We start from the raw sequence: 11782 nt of genomic DNA, 5'->3' as shown, positions 1-11782 counted from the left end.
TGCACTGTTCATCTCGCCATTTTTTTTCTCTCTACCGAACCGGAAGAAAGGCGCCAAAGCGACGGTTAAGCGGCAAAATGGAGTTCGATTGTAGATGAAACACGGCATTTTTTGGTTTCGCTGTATTTTGGAGTGAAAAATGAGATTTTCGGTTGGAGATGCCCTTAATACGAGAACTCAACCAATTTTCTATGTGAAAATTCATATAAATTAGAGTCTCATCAAATTTCAAGAGTAATTTAGTTCGAACAGAACTTTTGAATGTTTCCTTAAAAAAAACAATGGCTATATTTATCCAATTTCAGGCGAGAGGTACATTTTTTTTTTCTTTTAATATGAAAATTTGAAAAAAAAAAAAAAAATAGAGAAGCTTAAACGTTTCTCCCAAATTATTCCTGCACTCCACCCAGCAGCTGTGCTATGGCCTCTATCCTCACCCTTTTTAGAACCTGTACTCTTCATGTATCAAATTATCCACCACATTACACTTGTGTTGATTCAAATTCAAATTCCAATCCGAACCAACTACAACTCCTTGCCAAGAAATCTTTGGAGAGTCGAGCCTCGTCTCTGCTTCAATCCTGTTCCTCCTTCTCTCGCTTAACCCAAATCCAAGCCCACATCATCCGCAACTCACTCCAACAAAATCACTTTCTTGCCTCTAGACTCCTTTCCTCATGCTTCACACTTGGCTGCTATTCCTATGCTTCACGGATCTTTGGCCAGCTCCTCAGTTCCGATGCCTTCCTCTTCAATGCGATGATCAAAGGCTTTGCTTCCGCTGGCTTCCACCGTGAGGTCTTGCATTTCTACTGCATGATGCTCGATTACAGCTACTCCTTCCCATCCAATTTCACCTTTCCCTTGGCCCTCAAGGCATGCTCCAAGCTTGCCTCGATCGTTGAAGGCAGAGCTCTCCATGGCCATGTTTTGAAGCTTGACCATAGCTCGGACATTTTCATCCAGACAGCCCTTGTTGACCTCTATGGATCCTGTTGTGAGGCAGAAGATGCCCGCAAGGTGTTCGACCGTATGACTAAAAGGGATGTTGTGGCATGGAATGCGATGGTTTCTGCTTATGTGAGGTCTGACTCTATTCTACTCGCAGAGGAGATGTTTGAGAAAATGCCTGTTAGGAATGTGAATTCATGGACAACGATGATTGGTGGGTTATTGGACTTAGGGGACTCCAGGCGAGCCTTAACAACCTTTCGCCGTATGCAACTCCATGGTGTTAAGGCAGACAAAATGGCTATTGTTACCATCTTATCTGCAATTGCTGATCTTGGATGCCTCAGTTCCGGCAAATGGGTTCACAAATACATAGAGAGGAATGTGATCCAGATTGATGTGTTTGTTGGCACAGCACTCATTGATATGTATTCTAAATCTGGTAGCATTAAGGATGCTAAGCTGGTGTTCCATGCGATGAGATCAAAAAATACATCCTGTTACAATGCCATGATCTTTGGGCTGGCAGTACATGGCTTGGGAGAAGAAGCAATACGTGTTTTTGAGGAGCTGAGAGGAAGTAAGATGGAAATAGATGATGTTACCATGATAGCTGTTCTCACCGCCTGCAGCCACTCAGGGCTTGTCGAAGAAGGCTTGAGATACTTCAAAATGATGAAGCAAGAGTATGATATTTACCCCAAGATTAAGCACTATGGATGTCTTATTGATCTCCTTGGAAGGGCTGGAAGGTTTATGGAGGCCAAGAAGATTGTGAATTCTATTCAGGTGGACTCAGTGGTGTTAGGAACGTTGGCTTCAGCTTGCAGGATACATGGGAATATAGAACTTGCTGATGAACTTTCCACTAGAATTTCTGATTTGGATCCAGAATATACTGGATTGTTGGTCTGGAAAGCCAATCTTCTTGCTGCTAAGAATGAGTGGGAAGAGGCTGCAGTGTTTAGGAGATGGATGAAAGAAAAAGGAATTGTGAAAGGGGCTGGCTGTAGTTGGATTGAGTTCGGGGATAAGGTCCACTGGTTTGTAGCTGGTGATTACTCTCACCCTCGTTCAAGTGAGATATATTCAAAACTTGATGAATTGCATAATGTGATCAAACTTACTGAAATGGAAGTCTGAGTGGGGTATTCAAAACTTGATAAATTGTATGATGTGATCGAACTTAACGGAAATTGCAACGACTTGTTTACTGTCGGTCGGAATGGTCAAATAATAAATCAGTTCACAATCCATTAAGTTCAACAATAAAAATCATTTTATACCAAAAAAACTTTGATGAACCAGATATTGAACAACTAAATTAGTGAACCATTCATGATTTAATTGAACCGTGATCATTTCATTTCATGATAAAATGTAAGAGTAAAATCATCACGTTTTTTTTTTCTTTTTAGAAGGTTCATAATTAATTTTAAAATTCGATCGTTAGCCTTGCTCGACTTCTCCACTGTGTCGTCACCTCTGTCTGTTGGCGACCTTAGCCGATCGTCTGCCTCTAGCCGGTCATCCCGTTTGGCTCCGACCATATCCAACCTATCGACGTATGCTTGGCTTCCTTCAACCCGTCGTCTTCATCTTCCTCGACGACCCTTTGTCGTTGTTTGACTCGTAATTAAGTGTAGAGGAGGCGCTTTGTCTAGGGTTTCTTGGCTCTGTTCGTGGCGTCTGGTGTTCGGTATTTCTTCTTCCCTTAACCTTTGATTTCCTACTATTTTCTTCCATATGGCTGCAAATCGGCTTGGGGATCCTGGGTTTTTGGATGGCAAGGTAAAGTCGAAATCGTTTCGTGATGCTTTATCAGGTGATTCGCCTGGTTTTCCACCGCTCAAAGTTTCTTTACATCGTGGTTTGCCTGCTTTAATTGTTTAGGATGAGAAATTATTGTCTCTTGCCACGCCTTTTGAGTTTGTGGTTGTAGGTAAATTTCCAGGTTGTTGCCCTCCTCTGGATTTGATTCGAAAATTCTTTTTTAATCGCAAATTGTGTGGTGCATTTTCAGTTAGTGTCTTGAATCCTAAAAATGCGTTTATCAAGTTAGCTAATGACCTAGATTACTGTAAGATTTTCTCTCACCGTTCGTATTTCATCGCTAATTGTTTCATGAAGTTGTTTAAGTGATCTCCCCTCTTTGACGTTAATGTTAAGTCGCCTATTATGCCTGTGTGGGTCGCTTTTCCCAGTTTGTGTCCTTATCTTTTTTCACCTCGCATTCTTCGTGGTTTGGGCTCTATGTTTGGTAGGCCTTTGCGTGTTGACAATGCCACTTCGAACGGCACTCGGTCGTCTGTTGCTCGAATTCTTATGAAACTAGATGTCACGAAATGTTATGCTTCTCACGTGTGGCTTGGCTCTGAATCTATGGGATACATCCAAAATATTAAAATGGAGGTTTTCCCATTGTATTTCTCTTATTGTAAAACATTAGGTCATTCTAAAAAGGTTTTCCCTATTTTATTTCCAAAGATGGATGTGCGTCCCTCTATTTTTGAGGTGGACATCATGGAGGTGGCTGATAATCCTATTAATGGTTTGGTTGTGGTGGCGCTTAATGAGGGGGTAGCTATTAATGATATTACTCTTGGTTATGACACTATGGTTGTTGTATCTCCTTTGCTTAATGAGGTGGGTCCTGTTATTGCGAAAGTTGTGGAGTTAGGTGTTGGTGTTCCACATCGTGATGATGTTTTAGTTTCGCCTATTGAAGCCCTTCAGCCGACTTAGTGCATTGTTTTGCATGCTCTTAGTGAGTCTGGTGAGGGTTTGTATGACTTGGCTGCTCTTATTGTTGAGGAGGTGGAGGCAGATGATGGTGTGATTCAGATGGATGGGTGCCTTGGTTCACCTAGGGTTGTAGATGTCCCTAGTAGGGTGGTTGTTGTTCCTCTTCTCCTGGGATCTGCTATGGTTGTTCGCAATATTACTGTGGATCATTTGGATGCTTTGGTCAAGATTCCCTCTGTTGAGGGGAGTAATTGTGATTCTTTGGTTTATGTTCCTGTGGGGCTTATTTCGCCAAATGTTTTTAAGTAAGAGATTTTGTCACAACCAGGGAAATCATATTTGAGACTTTGATTGGTTGGAAGACTCAATAGATTCTTCGTGCGATATGGATGATGATTTGGAGGATGAAGCTGGGGCCTTACAAGGCTCGTATGGTTTGGATAACTCTAGGGCTTTGGGTCCTCCTTTCTCTCTTGGTGGAAAACGACATCATTGCAAATATAGGAGATAGGTTTTCTCCTAATTCTTTTGATTTGGAGTTAAGTTTCTTGACTTCCTTGCCTGTCTCTTTATGTCTTTGGTATTGGATGATGATGAAGAAATTCTTCAGCTTGCCCCATGGTTGGCCAGGCTTAGTTGCAACCTTGGTGATCTTTTGGTCTTTGATTGTGGTTGTTTTTATCTTTTCTGGACTTCGATTCGGGTTGCTTGGATACTCTACGTGGACGTTTGCTGGGGAGCTATTTCTTTTGGGTGCCATCTCGATGGATCTCTTCTGGTGTTGGCTATGGTTGCTTCCACTTGCTCTTGGGTGGACTGTTCGCACTGGTTGCTTCCTAATGGTCGTTCATGGGTGGCTCTCTTTATGATCCTAGCTTTTATTTTTGGTCTTTTCTTTTTTTTTTTTTATTGCGTGTTTAGTTGAATGTTTTGCTTTAATTGATGTATTCTAGTGGGCTTTGGATTCTATAAGGACTTGTATATTTGCTTTTATCGAACTCGTAGGCCTCTTATGTGGGTTTTATCCTAAATAATAATAATAATAATTTTAAAATTAATATGAAATTTAAATATGCTTAAAAAATAATAATGTTTAAAATGATATCTAAAATATCCTGCAAAATATTTAGTCAATAGAAATTTAATTTTACATGTAGTATGATTAAAATCTATTTAAATGTTATTTGATCTTAATTTTCTTAGATGATTAATCCATTCGATTAGTCTTCACAACATCATTTTACAATTTAGTAAAATTTGAATTAATTTGGATGCATTTTAGCTGGTTGGTGGCAAAGCAAAAAAATTTTTTATAGGGCACAAATCAATTATTTTAAAAAATATCAAGGAATGGACACCAAGGGTACTCCTCTCAACAGCGGTTCACAACTAACCACAATTTTCTTTCCGCTAGGGTTTCTGCCCTAGTTTTCCCTAATCTCTTCCTCCTAGCCGCCAATCTCTGGAGGGAGGGATTGCCCTCCCATCCTCCGCCTTTTTCACATGGCCTCCTCCTCCTACCATTTTGATTTTACCCCACTATTTGGAGGCTCTTCTCCCTCTTCGTCATCAGCTCCAACCGGGTTAAACTTCATTTTGAACCTTACGAAAGAAGACCCGATAGCTCATTAGTTTTCGCTGCAGTTTGTTTCCCCCTCCTCAAAATTTCCTTTCTCGGTGGAAGACTTAGCTCTCAGTGTCCCTTCTTGGTGTCCTTCACTTGTGGGCTACACCATCAGCCCTAGACCTTCTTATTTGAGCCTTCTCAACACGATAAAAAAAGCTTGGTCTTTGAAGGGTTTGGTTGATTTGCTCTCCCTCAATGATAGTTTCTTTCTCTTCAAGTTTTCTTCACCGGAAGACTACAATCTCACATGGACTAGAGGTCCTTGGTTCTTCTTTGGAAGACCATTCATCATGCGAAAAATGGACGACCAAATTCAAGCTGAAAATATATGAGTTTTTTTCTATCCCTATCTGGGTTAAAAATATTGCTTTTCCTTTAGTGGTTTGGAACTTGATGGATAACACTAAGATCGCTAGTTTTATCGGTCATCCTCTTGCGGTATATATGCTTACAACTCGCAAGATATGGCTCGCGTATGCACGAGTCTGTGTCCTTATGTCTAATGCATCTACTCTCCCTGACAAAATCCCTCTCTTTGGATGGTGAGGATATTAATCTTAAAGTGCATTATGACTGGAAGCCATCACCTTGCACTAGGTGTGGCTTTATCGTTCACCCTTTCTCTCTTTGTCATATAAACCCGCAACCAAAGACTATTACTCAGTTGCAATCTCATGGTAGAAGCTCCAGTAGAGACCGTTCTTCCCGCCCTCCCCTTTCTAAGCCACCAACTTCCAATCCTACTAGTCAACCATCTCTTACTAGTAATCCAACTCCTACCTCTTCTATCTCTCATCCACCTCCATAACTCCCTTCCACCATGCCTCCTCAATCTACCTCTGTTGATCTAACTAAGAACAACCTCCCCACCCCCCCCCCCCCCCCATCATCCCCACCCCTCCAGAACCTATTATACCTACCACTAAAGACATTATCCCTAACCTGAACTCACCCACAGCTGATCTCTCTTCACCCGACCCTGTAGCTTCTACTGCACCTACTTAGGTGATTCAACATCCCTCATCTGCCATGGCAGACAGCCCTCTCTTCCTACTTTGGTTGGCTCTATTATTCCTTATAGAAGCAAGATAAATTCCCCAAAAAAATTTGCGGTCTTGCAACCGGACGATCCGCCATATGATAGAGACCTACTGATACTACTGTATGTAACTCCAATTCTAAGCAATCCTCTTCCCTTAATTCTCAAATCTCAGTCTCCTAAAGCTAATAAAACAAAAAGTGTCAAGAAGACGCACTCCTCACGCGCAAAATCCCGATGACATTTCCAACCATTTATTGTTGGAATGTTAGGGGAACCAACTCCCCTGATAAGGTGTTCGCTTGCAAAAAACTTGACTCTTCTTACCGTCTGGACTTACTCTGTATACTTGAAGCCCATGTTTCACCTCGTATGGCTGATGATGCTTGGTTTATTAATACCCATCAGATTTTCAGGATGAAATGAGCTGTAATAACTTCAGTTGCTCTTCTCCTGGCTGTATCTGGGTTAAATGGAACCCTTTGTCTATTTCGTTTTCTCCCATCCTTACTACTTCTCAACTTATCCATGGTAAGATTTGCTACAGTTCCTCTCCCCTGATTATGTGTTCTATCATTTATGCTGCTAATTCTCATGGTTATAGAGCTCTCCTCTAGCAACAATTATGCACCCTTTCTAAGTCCATTGACACCCCTTGGTTTATTTTGGGTGATTTCAACTATTGTAGAAATGAAAATGAGAAATATGATAGCAAGGCCCTTCAACATAGTCGTTTTGGTGAATTAAACAATATGATTTTCAACATTGGTACCTTTGACCTTGCATCGTCTAGCTTGATGTACACTTTGTTTAATCAGAGAACGGATGTTCTCATACACATTAAGCTTGACAGAATGCTGGTTAATTCTCTCTGGCTTGACTATTTTCCCACGTCCTTCTACAAGGTGGAGCCCCCTCTTTGCTCGAACCATTTGCCACTAGGGCTTTTTCCTAGAGACCCTGCTCCAAAAAATTATAGATTTCTCTTTAAAAACTACTTGATTGATATGCCTGGATATTCGGATGGTTCGATCTCCACTTTCTTTGAGTTCTGTCCGGGAAATCCCATTGCTTCCTTTTATTTGAAGTTGGCTAACTTCAAACACTCTCTTAAGCTGAAGCAATGGACTAGTTCCTCCTTTCTCTCAGCCAGAATTTTCGCTCTACAAGAAACCCAAAATTGTTGTATTGAACAATTACATATTAACCCCCTAGACCCATCCTTTAATGCTTCTCTCAAAGAGGTAAATTATTTACTGGCTTCTTTCCATGCTGCTTGGAGTAATTGGTTGATTCAGCGTGCTAAAGCAAAGTGGCTTAGTAACGGGGAAGACGATCTTGGCTTTCTTTATGCCAAAATTAAGGGATGGAGGAACACTTCTCAAATCAAAATGATTACCACTGATGAGGGAATTTTTTATACTAAAAATGGAATTGTTAAAGCTTCTATCACTCACTTTGAGAAAATTTTCAATTCTCCAAAACCTCCCTACGCTTTAGCTAATATGATTCCCATTAGGGAGGTCATTCCAAATCACCTCATTGCTCCTCTTACTCTGCAAGTAACTGATCAAGAGATTAAAAATGTTGTTTTCTTATCCTCTACACCAAGGCCTGACGGATTCACATTTGAGTTTTATAAGTCCTCTTGGGAAACAATTGGTTTGTAAGTTTGCAATGCTATCAAATATTTCTTTCATATGGGTATCCTTCCTAAACGTGTTTAAGCAACTGTCATTGCTTTGATTCCTAAAGGAACACATGCCTCTAATATTTCTGATTATCGCCTATCTTGCTCTGTAATGTGTTCTATAAGATCATTGCGAAGATTTTAGCTAATAGAATAAAAGGTTGCATGCCTTTCATTATTCATAAAAGCCAAGCTGGCTTTGTTTAAAAAAAATGCTACTAATAATATTATTCTAGAGGCTGAAATTTTGAGGGGGTTAAAAAGAAATACTTCTACAAATTACTTTTGTGCAAAAATATATATTAATAAGGCATTTGACATAGTTTCCAAAGAATTCCTCATTTCTAGAATGATTAATAAAGGTTTCCCAATCCAAGTTGTTAATTGGATAAAAGCTTGCATTGAAGATGTTCATTTTTTCTGTTTGCATCAATGGTGCTCTGTAAGGTTTTTTCAATTCTTCTTCTGGCATGAGGCAGGGTTGCCCACTCTCCCCACTTCTTTTCTCAATTGTGATGGATGCCTTTTACTGTTCTCTTGATGCTAGTAACTTCTCCGGAGTTGCGATTGATATGCTCAATCTAAATCATCTGCTCTATGCTGATGATTTATTAGTTTTCGGAAAGGCCTCTATGTGACAATGCTTTCAATTTAATGGATACCCTATCTTTTTTTGCTGCATCTAGTGGTCTGCATATTAACAATGGGAAATGTTCAATCCTTTTCTCCCATTTTACTGATCAAGACTCTCATATCACCTCATTTCTTGGCTTTCTTCATGTGGGTAACACCATTATTTACCTTGGCCTTCCCATCTCCACTAAAAATCTTTCTTCTGCTCACTTCCATCCACTATTGAGCAGGCTTACTACTCTACTTGATGGTTGAAAAGTAAAATTTATGTCTTTTATAGGTAGAGTTCAATTTTTATGATTCTCCATTGCTAACACCCTAGCTTACTGGATTAGGGGTGCTATTATCCCTAAGGCAGTTTATAAAGTGATTGATAAAATTAGCTCCAGATTTTTATTTCATGTCTCCATTGCACTGAAGAAGTTACATCTTATAGCTTGGAAAAACACTTGCCTGCCTAGATGTTTTGGTGGTTTGGGAATCTCTTCCATTGATTCTCTTTAACATTCTTTTGTTTGCTCCTTTATTTGGAGATTTTATAATGCTGACTCATTAGTGGCTGATTGGTATAGATGTGTTATGGATTCCCCTTGGAAACCTCCTTCCTAGAATTATTCTAAATTTAAAAAATTTATATGTCTTACTTCAGCTAAGATTAATGATAAAATCTCTCTACATGTGACTAGACTCAATTGCAAGCTTTCTATGTATTGGGGCCCTTGGTGCTCTAGGATGTCTCTCTCTGATTTTTTACAACCTCCTACTTTCCGGCATTTGGATGTTAAGGATTTTATTTTTGGGGATTCCTGTATTCTTCCAGATCACTTTACTCAGTTAGCTTCTCAGTGCATCTCTCTTACTCCTATTACAAGTGATCTATTCCCTATTATTTCATGGAAGAATAAGGAAAAACCAATTTTTAAAGACTTTTATATGCATTTTTACAGAGATGCTTTATTGGTTGATTGTCCCAAATTCATTTGGCACAAGAGATATGCACTTCGATATTCCTCTTATGTTTGGATGGCATTAACGGATGGTTTAAAAATTGCTGAGATTTTATCAAAAAGAAACATTTTGACTGAGGTTAATTGCTCCCTATGTCGTAAGGAGGCTGAAAGTATTATCACATATTCTTTGAATGTGAATACTCACTTTTGGTGATTTATTCTCTTCTTCTTATTTTAAAAGGATTTGTATTAAGGCCTACTTTGTTACAAATTTTTTAGTTTTTGGATGGGTAGCAACAGCTTCTTCACTCCGAAAAAGTTTTTTTGTTATTTTGTGATTTGCTGCCGTCTATCACATCTGGAGGGAGAGAAACAACAAACGTTTTGCATTTTTGACTTGCTTTCTGTACGTGTTTGATTGAATATATATATATAGTTTTTTTTAATATTTAATTATCTTTGGGAACATTTAATTTTTAAAATTTTAGTTTTGAAATAGAACACAACATTAGGAATGATATATCATCTCAAATGGAGAGAATATCATTCACCAATTTGTTTAAATTTCAAAACTTTAAAGTTATCCAAATTATCGTAGTCAAACTCAGGAGAGACAACATATGATCTCGAATGATCAAAATTATGTTCAATCAATTGTTTAACTATAATAATTTAAATAAGAGATCGTTAATTTCATAATCAAAATCACAATAGAAATTGATATATCTCTCCGAGGAAAGAAGTTATCAATCGCTATTGATCGTTTGAAAATGGAGGTAACGATAGTTGAAATTTGAATTTTCCCAATGATAATTAATCAGAGGTTTTGAAAAAGTTGATTTTGAAAATCAATTCTGGGTTTCTAAATCTCCTACGACTGCAAGCCCTCGTAGTTAATTACATCGTAGGAAGATTGGAAATTTTCCCATGAACACTCTAGATTAAAATAGCTATACAAATTTTATTTAAGAATTTTGAAGATTGATATCAAAAGAAGGTAAGGTTTAGAATTTGAATAGGGATTAGTTCAATATTGAGCACTTATTTTTAGATTCAAGGGAGGAAAAATAGGGAGTGTTTTGAGATTCTAAAATAATTCAGAGAACACTCCAGCCTATCCTAATTGTTGGGCTCGAATTTGATTGAAAGTGATTTAATGTTTAAGTGATCATTTTTATTAGAAAATTGGGACTCGATTCCCGAAAGTTGAGGTCTTATAGCCCGAGCTCACCTCAGAACGTAAGTCTAACTTTGGTACTGAAAAAGTGACCCGAACCTAGCTAATGCAGTGCAAATCTGGTCTTACCCCATCCTAGATTGGGGAGCCAGCTAAACCACCTAAACGATTTAAAATTATGAGTCCGGTCAATTTATGTAGAGTGTTCGGGACGTTAATTAGATTGAGTTTGGAGAGTTGGGGATGACATTTAGAGCGGATCCTAATTGGCCCCTTAGACTTATGTGGGGTATTTGATGTCTAAATAAATACAATTAAATATTAGACTCGATTTTAATTTGTTACTAATGCAATGCATGCTAATCGACTCGATTGAATGCAAAATTGATATGTAGCAGTTTAAAAATTTTTGGCTTAGAAAATAGGTTTTTCCCTAGAGATTGCATAACATCACCTTCACAGATTGGCACCCTCATAGGCCAGGTGGTCTTCCAGAACCCGCAAGCGGGGAGATGCATAACAAAGTAGAGAAAGTATAATATGAATGTATGAGAAACCCTCGGCGAGTCCGAGCTTACTTCTTAGGACTGTTTAGAGTTTCTATCTTATCTTAAAGTTTTATTTAATTAAAGTAGAAGAATTTTTGACAAACCCCTAAGAGCCTAAGTTCGTATTCCAGGCTAAATCAAATACGGCATGCAAGTAAAAAGACTAGAAAAATAGGCATCTCTAATGTGCAATCAATTTAAATAAATCAATCAAATTAAATATACCAAATTAAATGTCCATATGGTAAGTGCTACTTATTATTACATCACAAAATTTTATAGAAAATTAAAGTTGTTGGGCACCACTGACTACAACCCGGATTTTATCTTAAGACTCAAATGACTTTGAGATTTGGGATTCTTCTCGTCGTCCATTTCTTCTTTTTTTCATGAACATCTTGATTTGTCTGTTTTGGATATCC

The 11782-nt window shown here is 38.6% G+C and overlaps 1 protein-coding gene across 1 annotated transcript; it reads left to right on the top strand.

Moving 5' to 3' along the window:
• Positions 1-420: 420 nt before the first annotated feature.
• LOC110108111 (putative pentatricopeptide repeat-containing protein At5g59200, chloroplastic) lies at positions 421-2094 on the top strand. Its single transcript, XM_020838625.1, has one exon. It carries the CDS (start codon positions 421-423, stop codon positions 2092-2094), a length of 1674 nt encoding a protein of 557 aa, XP_020694284.1.
• The last annotated feature ends 9688 nt before the right edge of the window (positions 2095-11782 follow it).

The sequence above is a fragment of the Dendrobium catenatum genome, unplaced genomic scaffold, assembly GCF_001605985.2.
Source record: "Dendrobium catenatum unplaced genomic scaffold, ASM160598v2 fragScaff_scaffold_1022, whole genome shotgun sequence".
In the NCBI taxonomy this organism is placed as follows: Eukaryota; Viridiplantae; Streptophyta; class Magnoliopsida; order Asparagales; family Orchidaceae; genus Dendrobium; species Dendrobium catenatum.
Note: the sequence above shows the minus strand (reverse complement) of the source record. Positions and strands in the feature narration are given on the sequence as shown.

Bases quoted from the DNA above. Each gene is read 5' to 3' on its own strand.
- LOC110108111 (XM_020838625.1), top strand. From the start codon at position 421: ATGGCCTCTATCCTCACCCTTTTTAGAACCTGTACTCTTCATGTATCA.